Source organism: Triturus cristatus, chromosome 7 (genome assembly GCF_964204655.1).
Source record: "Triturus cristatus chromosome 7, aTriCri1.1, whole genome shotgun sequence".
NCBI classification, from domain to species: Eukaryota; Metazoa; Chordata; class Amphibia; order Caudata; family Salamandridae; genus Triturus; species Triturus cristatus.
In genome coordinates this window covers 1,612,953,626-1,612,973,474 of record NC_140590.1, presented here as the reverse complement: position 1 = coordinate 1,612,973,474, position 19,849 = coordinate 1,612,953,626, and the positions used below count along the sequence as shown (strand labels likewise).

Genomic DNA, 19,849 nt, shown 5'->3' with positions numbered 1-19,849 from the left:
GAGTTTGAGCTATTGACATTGCAAATAACAATGCCTTTTATTTTTGTTTTCGTTTTTAAAACCTAAATAAAGGGCGTTGTCATTTACAATGCCAATAGCTTAAACTTGAGTAAATACGAGACCTATTGCATTGCAAATGCTTGTTATTAGTCTATCTGGGACACTGCCTTCACGAAGGGAGCATCTCATGATGGCTTTGGCCCAGCTCATATCTAATACAATGTTACCCTTGTGCAGAAAGAGCTAGGACATAATCCCATGGAGCACCAGAGGATTTGGTATGGGCTATCAGCAGACTAACTTTCTTGTTATTAGACAAACTCTGATAGCGTGTCAGGTTTAGAAAATGAAATAGAAATGTCTATAGATGGCTGAAAAGGAATTCATGGAAAATGTTATGTCCTCCAATTTATTTTTTAACGAAAAATCAGCAATCAAGTTGCATTTAGTTTTAGTTAATGGCCTCCTCCTGAGAAGAACGCCAATTTAGATTTACTGCACCCTGCCTTGGTGCTGGGATTCATGAGCCTGTGACATTCCATTGCACAAAGAAACGACTTGAGGGCTTTAACTAGAGTGCGCAAAATTGATATGTAAAACTGTCTTTGGCATTGCTAACTGGAGTGGGACTATGTCCCCCAGCATTCTGTGCAGCAGTGATGGCGTTGAGGAGGAGCTGCCCGCAACGCTTAAAAGCATTTTGTTTTCAACGCCACGTGTGGAAGAGGCTGGCCCAGGCTTCTACGTCTGGTGGCCCGAATATTAGAACAAGGTACATTTATAGCTCCTCTTTTTGGGGACTAAATATGGGGAAGCTGAAGAACACAAGGCTTAAACATTAGGGCCAGCACAGCTGAAGGACCCAGAACAAAAACCACCATTGCTAATTATTTGTACTCCCTAATGGGCATGCTCACTTCAGAAATTGAGTCTGTTGAAGGAAGAATCTGCGCTGCCCAATGCCTCTCTGATTTCTCCCCCCACCCTCCCCTACTAAAACCTAGAGTCATAATTAATACATGGGGGGGCTGTAACATCCCAGTCACTAGCAAACCTAGCACAGTTGCCTAGTTAATTAGTTTACCTGGGAACTCAGATTTACAATAAACCTCTTTGCCTATGCCAAGCCTAAACGACATCTATTATACAGTAAGTAAAAATGGGGAAAGGTCGTGAGCTTACTTGGTCCACCACCCAAACAAGAAGATGAAAAAAGGAGGTGCGACGAGACCTTCGTCCCCCCCACCCCCCTTTCCATTGTACTCTGTGCATTCAAAAAAAGCTTAATCCACTGTGCCAAATCACTACCAAACCTGAACTTGAGAACTAAAGTGGCAGTTGTGGTCCCTAGCGACAATGAAGCCATTTGTGCAGAAGTATTAAAAGTTATTTAAAAAGAAGTCATGGAAATATACTCTGACTTTTTTTATTGAAGGTGTACCAAATGTTTACTAATTTTTATAAAAGAATTGATTCTAAATTAACTGGTATGGCTGGAGACATAATGGTTAGGGGCATGGCTATGGCTAATGAGGGTTTTTGTTTTACATTTAGAGTTCTTTGACAGATTGAATCTTCCTCTGTCATAGCCTAATTTAGCAATCCTGACCTCTGGATATCCCCTTTAAAAAATTGTCTGGCATACCCTAGAGTTAGTTTTAATTCACGTACACTTCTTTATCTTACCTCTCACCATGCCCTGCTCATCTAGAGATTTTAGGATACCTCTTTTCTTCACAAATAAAACATCCCTGAGCTCCTCCCTCTCAGTGAGGGGGTTGTAGCCCGCAGTACGAATAGGTTTGTAGTGCGAGGAGGTTGCCTGATGATAAGCATTGCCACCCACGGGTGGGTCAGGGGAACCGTCCTAAGAAAGGGACATTCCAGCACTCTTTCAGATATCTAGACCCAGGTGCCATTTTTTATGTTTTCTCTGGATTTGCAGCAGTGCAGTCCATAGAAAAAGGCCTTCACCAGCACCTAATTTCACCACCCATATTTTAAATGCAAGGAATGAATCCTCGTCTTTGGGGGTTGAAGATTGTGTTTCTAAATCTTCTGTGTGGCAGCACAAACAGCTCAGGAGTATCACAAGGGACCGAAGTCATTGGCATTGTATTAATAAGATACATTTACCACCAGCCTGCACCCCTTATGTGATTGTCTTGGAAGACGTGCCTGCTATTACCCCTGGGTCCAAAGAGGGCGTTTCTTCCCTAAAATGTAAACTTGCTCACTGGCTAGGTACAAAATAAGGAACCTGTTTTGATTTTTATAACCATATGTTAGTAAGAAGGGTGGGATGGATTGATCACACAAAAAGGGTACAAAAGGAGACTGTGTAGTGAGGAATTTCAAGTACCCCACATTGGTCAGGCATTTGGTAAACGATCTGCATGGTAAAACTAGGTCTAAGACCGACATTCAGTCATGTTCCTTGGGTTATTTTTATATACCCTCTAGTTTGGTTGTTAACTCACCACTTTTGACAGTCATGGGGGTCAACCCATAAGGGGCTTAGGATATCTGTTTTAATGGTCCAACATCAAATCTTTTCAAACCACTCGAAGGCCTAAATATCAATAGTTGACAATTTAGTCCTGATAATGTCGCAGATAATGTTGCACAATCACATTTTAACGTATACACTGCCTACAAATAAGTAGTGCATACCCCTCTATCTGCTCCCTTGAAACACATTCCGGCCCATCTCTTGGAATATTCCTGGTGCCCGTACAAAAATTAACAGTAATGACTGGATATCCTTGATAAATAAGTTTGATTTAATCTGCGGCCAAGAGACCTGGGTGAGTGATGACCTCCATATTGATGGGCACTATGCTTTCTTCCATCGTGCAACCCCTTCACCAGCAGGTAGAGCAAAAGGAGGGCTGGCCATGTTTAGCTCTGTTGAAGCTAACCTGATCCATGTAAGTAAAGTATTCTCTTCATCAATCTTTTTGGTCACGCTCCTTTCACTTCAGACTTCCTCTGATATCTTACTCATACATTTTTATTATAATAATTGTAATCATTCATCGAGAGAGTCTATAGATCAAATTGATGATTTTCTAGAAAACTATTTGGATACGAGGACCTGTAACATTTTTTTTTATTTGGACCGGAAATTTAAATATCTGTGTATGATTTTAGTGGCCAACGTGCATGCAGATTGTTTTATCGGAGTAACAATGAAATGTCCCATTGTTGTCACCCCGGGTAAAGTAAATCTTTGAACAAAATTGTAATGAAATATGATTTCATCTTTCTTAATGAGCTGGCAACATCGCATGCCCCCCCTATAATGAAAAGCGACTAAGGGAGCACAATTAATTTTATATTGGCTACAACAGATCTGTCTAAGCTTCTTAAGGGGTTTGAGATTATAAGTAACTGTAGTAATGATTACAATCCCCTTTTGGTGCCTCCAGAATAGAATTGTGAATATGGATGCTCCGCTTGGGAAGTTACTCTATTGTGAATTCTCTAAATCTAAAGGTGTAAAGAGTAAATTGGAAAATGGTGGTGCCTTATATTTTTATAACTAAACTCAAATGAAAAGAAGGAGGCCTTTTCTAGCTGTCTGTCAGATTATTCAGATCCATATGATATTCAAGAAAGTTTTTAAAATATTTGTCCCTCTATTTCTTAACTAGACCTGTCTGCACCAAGGCTAAGCCTTTTAGCTGGCTTGATGCCTCTTGCTCAACAGTCCACAAACGCCTAAAAGTAGCTTTGGATATGAATCTCCAAAGCCCACAGAAAATAAGGCAATCATGTGGCAGATATAAATAGACTCTAGAAGCACTCAAAAAAGAGATTAGGTGTAAAGCTTGGGAAGACTTGCTTGAAGCAGGTAGGACTAGGGATCATATGAAATTCTGGGAGGCTGTGAATCTCCCATGTGTTTTTTAAGGATTTCGGATACTTAAGGTGGGATCTTTAATGCTGGCAGAGAGATGGGGAAAACATACTGACTTTTTTATGTAGAGGACCTAGAATCTGGCTCTAACTCATTAATGGATGTATGGCTTTAATTTGAAACTGAATTACAAGAGTACAAGAATTCGTTCAGCGTAAGGGAAGCTGCCATGACTATCTTGAGGAACACTGATGGGAAGGCGCCAGGAATTGATGGGAGTTCCAGTTGACATATTTAAAGATCATATCCCATTATGAGCCCCCCCTTCTAACCAATGTAATCAGAGCTGCTATAGTAGGCCCCCCTTCCAGGGTCTTGAGCCAAGCAATTCTGGTACCGATTTTCAAGAAAGGGGATGGATGACAGCCTAACTGCTATCGCCCAATCGCATTAACAGATTCTAATGCATGGATCCTTGAGAGAGAGTTATCATGTTCCACCTGGAAGCTTGGGCTGATGGAAATAAATATTTCTGAAATTCAGTTTGGCTTCTAGCCAGGAGTTGGCACTGTGAACAGTGCCTCAACCTGTATCTTCTGGTCTGGAGAGTATGTCCATGCCAAAGAGGGGGCATGCCATCTACCATTTATGGATCCAACAAATACTTTTGATTTTGTAAATCACAATAAATCATGGATTAACAACACAACTCGAGCGGTAGGGCTCCCGGCAGTAGCGCACTAGGCGTATTCAAATGTTAAAAAAAGATTAGGTAATAAGGAAAAGGTGCTCACTTCTCGTGGTTTACCGCTAAACACCCACACTAACAAATACTTAATTACAAGAAGAAGGAGCAACACCATTTAAATACAATAATGTCTGTATTAGAATCAAATCTTCAAAACGAAAGAAGTCATTAGGCAGATAGTTCATAATGTAGATCCATTCTTCTTTATTGTAATTCGAATCAAGTTTTTTCTTAGAAATGGTCGTTCGATTTTTCAAATTAAAGACTTGCAGCTTTGTTGTATATATCTGCTCATTCTTTGTTGTGATACTTCAGCCAACGCGTTTCGTCTTAAAAAGACGTCATCAGGGCTGAAATAATAGAAAAAACAAATATAACTATTCAATTGAAACTTCAAAAAAACATGATCTTGATAAAAGTATAACTCTGCCTATATCCATTCTAATGTTGTGCCAGTATAACATAGAGGTACTGTATTTCAAACAATGTAGTTTTGGATTATTTCCAATGTATTAAGCATCTTTACATCACTAATAGTTAATTACACATTTCTATATTCTTAATACAATAGAGATAGGCCTATATCCAATGATAATGCATTCCTATACAGTTAACACAAATCCCAATTACCCTAAATTAGAACAGCTTTATATATCTAATCAATTATGGCAATCTAATTTGTCTTCATTTTAAGGTCAACAGGGGTTTAAGAACCGATAATCACTTTTAAATTAGAACTAAATTCGTACCTTAGTAATTTAAGGTGAATCTCCTCGTTAAAAACAGTGCCTCAACCTGTATCTTCTGGTCTGGAGAGTATGCCCATGCCAAAGAGGGGGCACGCCATCTACCATTTATGGATCCAACAAGTACTTTTGATTTTGTAAATCACAGTAAATCATGAATTATAATGGAACAAATGGGGGTAGAAAAAGAACTACTTATAATGCTAAAACACTTGAGTTTTGACACGTCGGTTTCAGTACTATATGCTGCAACTGGAGAATTAACGTCCCCTATAAAAACATGCAGAGGGGTATGATGGGGCTGTATCTTGACACCTTTTCTTTTATATATAAATATCAACAGATTTCTGATAACAAAGGGTAAGGATGGGCCCAGGATGGGAAATGATCCAATCTCCATCCTAACGTACGGTGATGACGCAGTACTTGTTTCTAGAACGTGTCAATGGTCTCCAAATATTATTAGACTTGTTACTATCTTTTATGGACGACCTGGATGTAAAAGCCATTTTCTCCTAATCCTTTGTTATGACATGTGGCCCTCCAAAGACAGCATTTTTAAATGTAAACATCATAAGCTGGGGGGCGTTCAGTTGAGTAGAACCGGTACCTTTAAGTAACTGGGCATTTTATTTAATACAACATGCAGATGGAATACTTTGCAAACTTTGAGAAACCAACAATTACTCAAGACTAACAAGGCTGTCTTTTTCTTTGCACATATACTACGCCAGAAGCCAGTCAGGGAGTTAGTTCACATTTACAAGAACAAGAGTATTCTAGTTGGGTCCTATGGGACAGGAATCTGGGGCTACAGTAACACAAGTTTATTTCTATAACATACTGAAAATTGGTTTATTTGCATGCTGTTATGGACCTCGAGAAGTACGGCATCTATCGTTTGCCATGAAGAAGTTTGCCTATCCTACTTAGACACTATTGGCCTCCCCGCTCTGATTTTATGGATTAACTGTTGGGCTAAACAGGAAGCAGGCCTTGTGAGGAAGTCTATTGGGGACTTTTTACTTGACAATTTAAGCCGCATACCTTGGCATACCTACATTAGAAAAATGTGTTATCAACTAGAAGTTCCTGAACTGTTTAACAAACCTGAGGACATAAATATGATGTGTAAAGCAAAAATCTGGCTTTATCAAGCATTTTGTATGGATGAAAGGATGGCCTGTGCAGCTACTATGTCCAGTATTATCAGGCCCTCTGTTATTTGTACGTCCTCTGGGATGGAACCTTATCTGTTCTTTATAACGAATCCTATAGATTATTTTCATTTAACTCGTTTAAGGCCAAGCACAGTGCACTTTGTTACTTTTCCCATGTAAGGCACTTTTCTTTCGCCCATTACCATGTTGTTCTTGTAATAATTCTGCGAGTCAAAGTTCATGTCATATTATGCTCCTCTGTACATTTAATCAGTCCCACGCCGCATGTTTTTGAGACCAATGCCCCCCGACGGGCGCATATAAGAACTTACTGTCTTTTTTAAGGAGATTGGAAACACCCGATGTATGTTATGTCGTGCTAAATTTTATCAGAAGTGGAGTTACTTTGAGGAAGGGGACCGAATTACTTACCTCCTGTAGAATGACCAATTTACTATTGTATATTTTATTTAGTGATGAGGCCTATTTTTGTACTGTATCATAGCACGTTTTAAACTAATTGCCAAATTTGTTATTTCTATATTTCTCTATTTTATGAGGACTATAGTTAATTGATGCAGTGCATTTGTACAGCTGTTAAATCTTGCTCTTTAAGGATAATTTTAGCCAAAGATTTCTTTGACTTGACTTGAACTAGAGTGTATATCTACCAGTAGCTTGAACCTTTTTCTTGTGGATGCATTTCACTGGAGCTAAAGTATCTGCTGACGATTTAAAGCAAGGAATAGTATTGATCCACCAAGGCTGAAGTTGAAAAAGCTGCAATCGTTTTTGCAGGCTTAAATGACAGTATAACAGTCTGTAGCTGCTCTCCATACACTCTTTTCCAATTCACAGAGCGCTAAGTGCACGGAGTTGTCGTATTACACCAGCAGCATAATAGTAATCATCCAGCAGCTCAGTGGTGGTCGCTTACGCAGCAGCCTTTACTTGCCCAGGACTAGCCCATTAACATTTTACTTGCAGTCAGTTAATGTTATTGGGGGTGGAATGACCTTAAGGCCGTCAGGCCGATACAACAATGCCCTTTATATAGTAAAAAGCATAAACTGCCCTGTTTAAGGGCCATGCATCTTTTTCAATTCTAAAAAATCCAAATAAGGTTGGCTGACACCCTCAGCATTTGCTGAGAGATTGTGGCTCTACTCTTACTGCCCATTTTGCAAAACTAACCATGTTATCTGCTTCTTTACTCGGCGACACCAACACCGGGGAAGGGGAGGAGGGAGGGTTTGTGAGGGGGGGGGGGGGGGGATTTTGTTTTGTGTTTTTTTGTTTGAGGAGTTAACCTTCAGGTTTGATGTTCAAAACCAAGCATCTTCTCATTTGTCGGAGGGGGGGGGGGGGATGGTTGTAAAGATCTTGTGACATGTGAATCCGAACTACAACTAGCTGAATGCGTTGAACTAAGGTCTTAAACACCCTACTGTCTTCATGTTGTTATACTTGCCTATGATGCTGAATAAAAAGAACTTCGACAAAAAAAGCAGAAACTGCATTGATGGCTGTAAATGTAAACCAGTCCTGCGTATATTATCTGTGAAATTCAGGTGTAATCCACCTTGGAAGTATAAATGCCTAAAAAGACACTGCCTGCAATGAAGAGCGTGATTAGCAGATGATAAACAAATCATAATTGTTTACCCATCAAATTGTGTTAAATAGATGGCAGCTCATGATTTTACAGGACGCATGCAGATGTCTAAGTGGACACGGACACACGACTTAAAAAAAGTCAACATGCTGTAGCGTGTGACTTAACACATTGCAAACACATTGCTTGCGTGCAGCCCTGCCATTTTATCAAGGTGATGTGCTGCTCCAGGACAAGTTTTTTTCTTGCGATTCTGGGACTTGTAGTCTTGTTTATTTCTTTAAAAAACAGAGCTATAAACTCCAGAATCCAAAGAAAAACGTGGACTGGAGCAAAACATCACACATGAATCTGGAACAAAATGGCAGCTGTATATGTGTGCCACCCCTGTTTTATAAGGCCTCCTCTGGCTCTCTGAGTGCAGGATTGGTGCAATATATAGCTTGTGCTCTATAGCGCCCTGGGCCCTTTTAGTGGGGCGTAACGTGTGACTTTTGTATTCATTCACAGGCCAGATCCCCTCCCCATCTGAATCGCATATTAAACTGTTAAATTAGAGGTGAGGGGCAAAAGGGAGAAGGAAGGGCAGGTTGATGGGTGGGATGGAACAAGATCGGCGCCCTGCTTTCAAAGGGAAACCATGTCCACGGCTAGCAGCAGTGGGAAACTAAACCGAGCCCAGCAAACACTGATCAAGAACACATGCTGAACACCAGTGAGGGCAGAGGCGTTGTAAGATCAAGTGTCATGTGCTCCACCTATTCACTTTTACCGTCATTTCAATTCTTTTTGCTCTACTCCAGGCAGTTGATGACTTGTTTTTGTTATAGCACTAAATGCCGCCGTAGAATCTATATATATTTATTTTGATTTAACGGTACTCCGTTTGTTGACATAGAAAAGGTATGAAAAGCAGAGTTGTCTCTGCCAAAAGTTTCACTTTTGACTTGTAGATTACACCTAAGGCTCCCTATTTTCCGTATTTACTGATTTTTACAGATAAATACAGAGAAAACAATGTGATTTCTGTCTGCATTTATTTTTAAAAGTGGATAAATACAGGAAATTGTGCTTCTTTTAAGTGACTCTCCGTGCAGTCTTTCATGAATTGCAGCCAACAACTAGCAGATGGACAGCATGGGAAATTAAACAGGATCGCATTTCTATAAATAATAGCATATATCACATACATTTGTGGTATAATGCTAATATTTAGTGAATGCATTGTTGTGTAATACTTGGCAACTTAAATTGCAAAATCGTGACAGACATCAAAGTATGAGTGCGTGTATCAGTTAAATATGGAAATGTACAGTTTTACAACTTCATTCATACACAACACAAATAGATATGGATAAATACAGATAAAATGGCCAAAAAAGAAATATGGATAAATACAGACGGAAATGTAAAAAAAAAAAAATACCATAAAACCAGGAGCCCTAATTAAAACATATTTCCGCGAGCTGAGCTCCTTAAATTATCTTTGTAGTTACTTAGAGGTCCTTGTCATTGTACGGGCTTTTTAAATGTTTAAAACACAATTGATCAGGAAACGAACATTTATTTACCTCGACATACGTCTTTTGAAGTAAAAAGAAATCATGAGTTTTTACTTATTTTTTTTTTTCTCTCTCTTCTGCCTCTGCTTGTACATGGTCTCGTAGAGCCAAGTCAAACCTTGGCTTTGCTGTGGCTCGGCTCTTGCCTTGAATTCTGGTAAAGGCACATGCGTGGTAAACGTTTTCATTCTAGAAGCATGCGTGGCAAACACACGTGCGTTGTAATGACGGTGTTATAAAAGCATGCGTTATTCCGTCATACAGCCGTCCGGAAGATATTCTCCAAAGCTGTCGCCATTCTGCCCTATCTCGGCAATATCAAGTCACTCGCTCTGCCCTTTAAACCGTTCTCTCTTCAGCAGTCGATTAGTTCCAAGAATGCATCATCATGCAAATTGGAGGGGTGGGGGTTTGTGGGAGCATGGGTAGAAGTACATGGGCATGCCCAACAAGGAGGGGGTGGAAGAAACGCTGATGACAGAGCAATGCATGGGGAGCGAAGTACACGAGGGAGACAGCTGGAAAATGTATGCACACTTATGCTCAACACAAAAGATTAATTTGCAATGCTGATGGATCTGAGTGTAAAGGAATGTCAGGTGTGTACCCTGAAAGTTAAAGCTCAAGCAGCTAGACCATGAAACATAACAGCTGAGTGGAGGGGCAACACTTTTTTGTGGAAGCACGTAACTTCTCCCCAATTGAAAAAATGTACTCTGTGCTCCCAACATGTGGGAGGAGCCAAAGTCCCTCTCAAGTGATGCACACACAATTGTCTGAGGACATCTGCACTGTCAAGCCAGACCGCAAAAAGTAGTGCTTGAAAAGCAATCAATGGAAGCAGATCTTTCAGCCAATCAAAGGGATGGTAGCGGCAATGCTCCATGAAAGAGACAAAAACAAGACTGGCCAGCTGGTACACTGATAAGAAGCAGGCTAGTGAGGGGGACAAGGAAAGCCAACCAATTATAAGTAAAAGGGGAGCTCCAAGCACCACTATGTTCCCGGTAAGCCACAATATGCCTCGCAACAGACCGCTGTCTAGTAGGTGTGACCTAAAAAGGTGAAGTATTGGGAAACGCTTGGTGATCCGCATAGCACTATAATATGGCTATCTTTTAAAGCAAATTTTCTTCACTGTAGTAGGTTCTTGGCACTAATAAGATACTTTTTCGGTGCTCCATCACTTGCTGGCTTGTCCCTTGTAAGACCTGTGTTAACAATGTAATGTGTGCCTGAGGAATCCGTATTCCCTCAAAAACTGTCAAAAGATAATGAGTTCAATTTCTGATCTCTGCAAGTGCCTCGTATTTGTAGATACTTGAACACAATACATTTCCTCCCTCCACATTGAGGAAAACAAAGATTGGCCTAACCCGGGTTCATTGATTTAAAAGGCATATTTTCATGAATGGGGTTGGAATTAATGTTAATTTGAATGGATATATTGCTTCTAGTTGTAGACTGTACATTTCACATGGAGAATGATTTTTACAAAGTTATGGAAGTACTCCATGGCAAGAACGTTGCTTTATATGCTGTGCCGAAATTAAAGGAGCTGCTTGAGAAGTTTCCCGCCCCCAACCCCTTCCCTACCTCTACGATCCTGCAAAAACAGGAGTATCTGATGTTGCCCAAAGCGCAATGAAAGTGATTTAATCTGTTAACTTTTCTCTCCAATTCCACAGGCCAGGTGCTTGTGGGCCTTGGCCCTTCTCGCCATTCTCCACAGGGCGAGCACCTTCTATGTGCCTGGTGTTGCCCCAATCAACTTCCATCAAAATGACCCTGTGGAAATCAAGGTAGGTTTTTTTGATTTTCTTCTCAAAAGCTGAGGCAAATGTTGGTAAAGATGCTTGGGGTAGTGGAGGGGCATGTGCTGAAGGTGAGTCACAAGAGTGAGGAGGTACTGGTGAGATACAGAGTGATGGTTTTTGGCATCAGAGGTGGAAGTTGTGCTGGACGAATACTGGAGAGATGTTGGGAATAGTGGAGAAAATGGATGCAGGTCACGGAATAAGATTATTTAACAATATACTTATTATTGTAAATATTATTGGTAGCCTGTTACTGGATTAAGTGAACTGGATTGTATGATATACCTTTTATCATATAACTGTTTTTATCATTAATGATTATTGCTCTATTAACTTTTAAAGTTTGTTAAACTGAATAAAGATTTTATTGAATAATGGAGGAAAGGCAACATACTGAGTTGAACTCCTGTTTTCCTTATAATCTTGGTGAAAGATGTTGAGTTTTTATATATCTGTGTTGATGAAATACCAATTTTGAAAGCATTTGTGTGTGTTTTTAAAGGTTGTATGAACTGCAGCTCCCTCTACTCCATACCAGTAGTTAAGTTTAAAAATATCTCTATGCCATACTAATAGTGAAGTTTAAAAATAACTGGTACAAAGTCCTCCAAGATGAATGTTTTGTGTGTGGTGAAAAAAAGATTTCTGAATGAGAATGTTCCTACTAAGGCATGAATTTGCGGGAAAAATCTCCTGACATAAAGTTGTCAATTCCACAAGATTCTCAGCTTTCCAAAGTTGTGAAGTTCAAATATACCCACAGACAGGCTTGAAACTTCTTACAGGCCTAATTTTACAATGCTTTTCCTCTTTTTCTAATTGTTAGTAGATGGGGTAAACCTGCTTTCCAGGCAACAATCCTGTTTGTGTTGCCATGTGATTTCCAGTGGCAGGATTCAATTGCATCAAACAGACTAAATGTTGTAATGGGCAGGGAGGAGGTGGTTGGATATATTTCTCTGTCCTAGCCGTTTCATTGACCCTTGATGTGTTCTTGTGCCAATACCCTGTTTTTTTTTATCTTTGTATAGGCTGTGAAGCTCACAAGTTCTCGGACTCAACTTCCTTATGAGTATTATTCGCTGCCTTTCTGCCAACCTGACAAGATCATTTATAAGGCTGAGAATCTGGGTAAACTCTTCTGTGCTATTCTCCGTAATCCTTCCTCTATACATCGGAGGTCGGCCATGCAGCCTCTGATGTTGCTTGCTGTTTTGTATATTAAATACCCCGTTTGATGGGTCACTATGATTGTTTGGGTTTAGCTCTGTGGCTTCAAACGACAGAAATGGTGTGCGAAAGAAGGTTACTTGGACTGAGCAGGCTTAGAAGGAAGGCAGAAGACGTACTTTCCATAACCGGTTTCTGTGAATAAGAGTGTTCAAGGGGGGTATACTTTGTCCTGCTCCTTCTTTTTCAACGTAGAAGCAGGCATGATGTAAAAAAGGAGTTTCTTGACAGTCATGTATTTCTGAAGGGAGAATGCTATGGGTAGAAGTTTGTTTGCTGAGTGATGTATGGGTGCATGGAGAAGCCAATGCATAAATGGCTTACTTGGTGAGTCTCTTGCATCTAGATAGGATATGTGATTTGCACAGTATCCTCTACCTGGTGAGTTGCGACTGTGGGCTGAGGAGCCGTCGTACAAGAAGGCTTCTATCTGGGCGGTCATTTATATCTAGAGCGAGAAACTGGCCTACTTCAGATGGTGGTGCTTGCAACCCCATGCCCATCCTCAAGATACTAGTTGTTAGAACGTGTCCTTTAGATTAATATGTATTGGGGATCTCTGTTTTCATGCAGGTGAGGTGCTGCGCGGTGACCGAATTGTTAACACTCCTTTCAATGTGCTGATGAACAGTGAGAAAAAGTGTGAGGTTCTGTGCTACACACCCAGTAAAACTACAACGTTGACCGTTGCGCAGAGTAAGCTCATGGTAGAGCGTATCGAGGAGGAGTACTACATCCACCTGTAAGTCTTTCCCTGTCCTTCCTAGGTTAGGTTTTGGGGTTGGATCAGGGTGCTGGAGGTGTGGTGCTTCTCTCTTAGCATATGATTCTACCTGATCATTTTTGTTTGTATGAACATTAATGCCTTTCACTTTGTTCTAATCCACTTAATTTAAATCTTGCCATATTGGTTGGAAGGGGACAAAATAGTGAGTGCGGCTATGGGTTTTTTGTCTGCACCTGCTGTATGTTTTTTTAACTATCATGGGGATCTTTCAGCTTCCCCCTGCACCCGGCCCAACCTGTTCTCCTTTTGAGCTTTTAGTTTCTTTTTCCTTTAACTTTTTTGCTGCAATTGTCTGTTTTGGAATTTTTTTCTAATTTGTTTTTGGCACTTTAAGTAACATTTTCCCACCCCTTAGTACATTTTTTTTTCTCTCTTCCTGTAGTTTGACAATAGAAACAATTAATAGCAGTTTTTACAGCATTTTAATAGCAGTTTATTGACTGTAGTATCTCGCCTCCTGCTCTTTGTTTTCAGAATTGCTGATAACCTTCCTGTGGCCTCCCGCCTGGAGATCTACTTGAAGAGCGAAGATGGGGAAAAGAAAAAAGAAACTGAAGTGCAGTTTGAACATGGGTACCGTGTCGGGTTCAAAGAAGAGAAAAAAGTAAGCGTGGAATGCCACAACTTGATCTGTGTTACTTGGGGAAGGTAGAACTTGCTTTCAGAGTTGTGATTATGGCGTCCTTTTATAGGGTAACTGAGCAACCATGGAGGTGCTGTTTTGTGCTCTGTGTAGAAGGGTTGATTCCTGTGAAGTGAATCTCTTAGGGATGTGGTACCAGCTCTCCTTACTCAACATGAAAATGCTCAGAATGCTAACCCTGATGTTTAATCTTTCTTTCAGTACTATGTGCACAACCACCTATCCTTTATCCTGCATTATCACCGGGAGGACGTGGAAGATAACCAGGAGCACACTTTCAGGGTTGTGCGTTTCGAGGTCATTCCTCAGAGCATCAAATTATCAGGTAAATGTTAAGCTTTCCCAACGTACTCAGAAGGCCATATTTGAGGGGTTTGTACCTCTGCTCCTCTGTGAGCAAGGTGTCCTAGTGTTCTGATGGATACATCTGCCTGGGAATTCCTCACCTTACGAATATCCCCTGCGCCAGCATTCCGTGTAAATTTTTCCTAGCTCTCCACGCCGACTAGGTCGTCACAATGCTATGGCTCCACATGACGTCACTGGAGCCATAAGAGGGCCACGTCGGTGTGATGACATCAGTTCCCTTTTTAACGCGCTGTCGACGCTAAAGGTTTTTCTGGGACTCTCCATACTTTCTGCTAGATACTTTGTATTTTAGCTTATTTCCTTCTGTGGTTTTGCCATGTCTGCTCCAAGGAAGTCTGGTTTCAAGCCCTGTAAAGAGTGCGGGGGTCATATGTCGATCACTGACCCCCATGAGGACTGTCTGTGGTGCTTATCGTCAGATCACGACGTCGAGGGCTGTTCCTGCTGTAGAAAGATGAACCCGAAGGCCTTGAAGGAACGGGAAGCCAAACTGTACATGGCTAAAGTGAGAAAAGGAAAAAGGGGTCAAACGTTCGAGGTCGTCCAATTCACATTACTCGAAGAGGAAGTACAAGTAAAAGAAGAGGCATGGATCTCGGCGCCATTCATCGAAGCCTGTGGTTTCGAGGTCGCCTTCTCTGGCTCCTCGACGTCGTGTTAAGGACTTTGTCTCTCCTTCACTTTCAGTGTCTCCTCAAGTGACTCCGACCCATTCTCCTTCGTACAAGGGGACTCCGGCGCAGTCACCGACACCCAGATTTTTTCTGACTCTGGAAGTTTTGTCGGATCTGGCTGATGCTGAGGCTCCTTCAGCTCCTGTGGCCCCGGTGGTTCCGACTCCGAAGGTGCCTCGATTGGATCTCGAACCGGCGCAGTATCCTCAATTTCCAGCGCCAGGTTCGGATCCCTTGCATTTTTTAAATGCGATGTATAGTGTGTTTACCAGGGCCTCATACTCTACTTTACCCCTTCGGGTCCCGTGGGTCCTCTGGCATTTCATTTGGGTGTGCCTCTCCATTGTCCTCAGGCCCCCTTCGTGCCACTCATGCCGACGACGCCGTCCTGGCATTTCCCGGCTCCAAGGATGTTGACGCCGTATGTGCAGTCCCCGGCTCCGTCCTGCGGACCACCTTCTCAGATTCGTTCGGCGACGGCTGCTGCTGTGGATCCTCCTTCGACGCCGCTCCCCGAGCCATCGACATCGCACGTGGCGCTGCCGACACCGCGACCGAAGATGCGCTCAATGAGAGAGGCGCAGAGGTTGTTACAGGAGGAGTGGTACGAGGCTGAAGAAATGGAGGAAGGTGAAATTTATGAGCCTGAGGATATGTTCGAGGGTCTGTGTGAGGCAAGTGGACTTGACACCTCTCCGTAGATTTGCGTCTCAGAAATCTACCCCCTCGAAGGAAGTTGCACCTTACCATACTGTGATAAGGAAGGCTGCAGAGCTCTTGGATCTGCAGCTCCCTATGGCTGAGTGTAAGCCTAATCTGCTCACAGAGGTACTTCACTCTCCGTCCTCTGTGGTTGAGCCACTTTTGCCGTTCAATGATGCCTTGACAGAGCCAATCCTGGAGGTGTGATGCAATCCTCTTTCTGCTCCTGCAGTTTCAAGGTCGGTGTCCAAAAGGTACAGGTCTGCTCCAGGGGATCCTGTGTTCCTTTCGTCTTATCCCTCGCCCGAGAGTTTGGTGGTGCAGGCTTCATGTTCAAAGCAGTCCACGGGCGCCTTTCCGCAGGCTGCTGCTGACAGGGATTCCAAGTAACTTGAACAATCTGCAAAGAATGTCTTCTCAGCGAGTATGGCTTTGAAGTCCACCAACGCTACCTGTTTTTTGGGTAGATACATTCATTCCCTTATGGACTCTGCCAAACAGCTTCTTCCAAAATTATCTGAGGAAGATCGGGGAAATTTCAGGGAGGGTATAGAAGATACCGTGGCTTTGGGAAGTCTTCCTTTCGTGGTTCCCATCAGCCACAGCAACACAACCCCTTGTACAAGTCCTACAGGGGTAAGGGCAGAGGTTGCCTTCGTGGAGCGGGTCGTCAGCCCTCTTCCTCCTCCTCCTCTACCTCCCCAGCCCCTCCTGGTAATGCAGGAAAGCAGCCCTAGATCCGCCATCCTGGATCATGCAGATCCTGGGAGGGGTGGGGGGGGGGGGTGGGGGCGGCCGGCCGGCTTACCCATTTTCTATGGGATTGGAACTTTGGGTTTTAGATCTGGTAGAAAATGGGTACGCCCTTCTCTTTAGGGAATTCTCTCCTCCTTACCAGGGATTTTGCACGGGGGATCATTTACTTCTTCAGAAGGAGGTGCTTGTCCTGTTACAAAAAGGTGCGATAGAGGTGGTTCCAGGGCAGGAAAGGTGTCAGGGATGCTACTCCCGGTATTTCCTGATTCCCAAGAAGGATGGCAGGTTATGACCCATCTTGGATCTCAGAATCTTGAATCTGTTTCTCAAGCAGGAGAGGTTCAAGATGCTCACCCTAGCGCAGGTTCTTCAGGCGCTGCAACAGGAGGACTGGATGGTGTCCATCTTTCACATCCCAATCCTGAAGTCGCACAGGAAGTATCTCCGGTTTACGGTTGGTTCGCAACATTACCAGTTTGCGGTCCTTCTATTTGGTCCTACTACTGCACCTCGAGTCTTCTCCAAGGTGATGGCGGTGGTGGCTGCCCATCTCAGGAGGTCGGGGATCCCGGTTTTGCCCTACCTGGACGACTGGCTTCTGAAGGCAGAGTCGCCAGAGATGGTACGTAGTCATCTGCAGGTAACAACTCAGCTGTTGCTCAGATTGGGTTTTTCGATAAATGTGCCCAAATCTCACCTGGCGCCCTCTCAGCGCAACCTGTTCATAGGGGCAGTACTGGATACCACTGTGTCGCGCTTTTCCTCCTCCGCAAAGGATTCTCGACATTCAGGAAATGATCCCTTTGTTTCACAATGGAGCGGTTGTTCCAGTTCTGAAAATCCTACGCCTGCTCGGTGCATTCTGTTGGTCAACCATGCACTCTGGCACATGAGGGCGCTCCAGTGGTGTCTCCGCAGGCAATGGCATCCGCACAACAGGGATCTCAGGGAGTCAGTCAGAATCTCCAGAGAAGCTGCAGCGGATCTGTCTTGGTGGAGCGTGGAGGGCAATCTGTCTCAAGGAAAGCCCTTTCAACTTCCTCTGTCTGTGGCCACAGTGATAACGGATGCCTCTACCCTAGGATGGGGTGCTCATCTGGGTGATCAGGAGATCAAGGGTCTTTGGTCTCCAGAGGAAAGATTGCTTCATATCAATCTTCTGAAATTGCGGGCGATACTTTTGGCGCTCAAGGCCTTTCTCCCTTCCCTTTGCGGTCAGTCGGTTCGAGACCTGACGGACAACACTGCCGCGGTGTGGTACGTCAACAAGCTGGTAGGAGTAGGGTCGTACCGTCTCTGCAGGGAGGCGTTGCGGCTTTGGTCCTCGGCTCAGGACCATCGGATTTGTTTGATGCAAATCATCTGGCCTGGGTTCTGAACGTGCGTGCGCACAGTCTGTCTGCAGTTCTCCGCCGACCACGAGTGGAGGCTTCATCCGGAGGTAGTTCGACACATCTTCCGGACGTGGGGCACTCTTCGGGTCTCCAGTTTCTGACGCAGGGGGCGTTGGGGGACGCGTTTCAGTTGAGTTGGAGTTCACAACTCCTTTATGCGTTTCCTCCCATACCCTTGATTCCTCGGGTTCTGAGGAAGATTCGCCAAGAACGGGCCCAAGTTATTTTGATCGCCCCGGATTGGCCAAGAAGGGTGTGGTACACGGACCTTCTTCACCTTTCGTTGCACCCTCTGCTTCATCTCCCTTTCAGGGTAGACCTCCTCTCGCAGTCTGAGGGGCAGGTTCTACACCCCCCACCTCCAGAGCCTGCACCTTCATGCCTGGAGATTGAACGGGGCAACCTGAACTCTTTCTCTCTCCCGCCTGAAGTGGTGGATGTTATTTTATCGGCCAGGCGACACTCCACCAAGTCCATTTACCCCTACAGGTGGTCAAGATTTGTTAAATGATGTGGAGAGAGGTCTATTGATCCCTTATAAGCCCATCTTTTTGATGTTGTTTGTTTTTCGCTGCATTTGGCCCAGCAGTGTTGTGCTGTGGCTACTGTTAAAGGTTATTTGTCGGCTTTATCTGCGTTTCTTTGTTTGCCTGATCAGCCGTCTCTTTTTAAATCTTCGATTGTTTTAAGGTTTATTAAGGGCCTTACTAATAGTTTCTGCTTACTCCCTTCATTATGGCCCAGTGGTATTTAAATCTAGTTTTAACTTTCTTAATGGGTTCCCCATTAGAACCTATGCATAGTTGTCCTTTAAGACTGCTGTCATTCAAAACGGTCTTCCTTGTGGCTATCAACTCAGCCAGGAGGGTGAGCGAGCTTCAGGCTTTGAGTTCTAAGCCTCCGTTTCTGACTTCTCATGCTGAAAGGATGGTTCTCAGGACCAGGGCTGCTTTTCTGCCTAAGGTGGTAACTCCTTTCCATCTAGGGCAGTTCATTACCCTCCCTACTTTCTATCTCCCCCCACCCCCTCACCCTTCCAAGGAGGAAGAGAGGCTTCACCGCTTGGATCCTAAGAGGGCGGTTAGTTTCTATTTGGATAGATCGAAGGACCTGCGATTGGACGGTCAGCTCTTTGTGGGCTACGTTGGACGCATGAAGGGCAAGGTGGTGCACAAGCGCACTCTATCCAGGTGGATCTTCTTGTGCATCAAGATCTGCTGCGCTCTGGCTGGTCAGGACCCTCCTGAAGGCATTAGAGCTCATTCTACCAGGGCTAAGTCATCTACTTCTGCCTTGTCCAGAGGTGTTCCTGTGTTGGACATCTGTAAGGCCGCAACTTGGGCCTCCCTCCACACTTTCGCGAAGCATTACTGCTTAGATTCCGAGGTAAGGAGGGACAGCCATTTCGCGCGCTCTGTTATGCAGGACTTTTTGGTATAGAAGGGTGAACACCCTCCTCCAGGTGTTGGACTGCTGTGGGATTCTATTCGTAAGGTGAGGAATCCACAGACAGATATATCCATCAGAAGAACTAGTTACTTATCTTCGGTAACACTTTTTCTGGTGGATACAGTATCTGCCTGTGGATTCCTCACTGACCCACCCACCTCCCTGTTGTCCACCCTTTTATACCTTAAAGTGGTTAATATGTTGCTTCATATTGTCATTTTGTATTACCTCTTGTTTGTCTTTATGTAGACTTATAAGAAATGCTTGCTTTCTTTTGCTTTCCTTTTTCACTTTATACTGTGTGTATTTGTGTGAATACTGTGTACTATGTATGC

General features: G+C 43.3%; 1 protein-coding gene across 1 annotated transcript in view; it reads left to right on the top strand.

Moving 5' to 3' along the window:
* Window positions 1-19,849, top strand: part of TM9SF4 (transmembrane 9 superfamily member 4) — a 137,879-nt gene that overhangs the window by 61,629 nt on the left and 56,401 nt on the right. Inside the window, exons 2-6 of the mRNA XM_085619499.1 lie at window positions 11,382-11,495; window positions 12,542-12,641; window positions 13,314-13,482; window positions 14,002-14,131; window positions 14,372-14,495. Coding sequence (XP_085475625.1) covers window positions 11,382-11,495; window positions 12,542-12,641; window positions 13,314-13,482; window positions 14,002-14,131; window positions 14,372-14,495 — 637 coding nt within the window. The remainder of the gene's footprint in view (window positions 1-11,381; window positions 11,496-12,541; window positions 12,642-13,313; window positions 13,483-14,001; window positions 14,132-14,371; window positions 14,496-19,849) is intronic.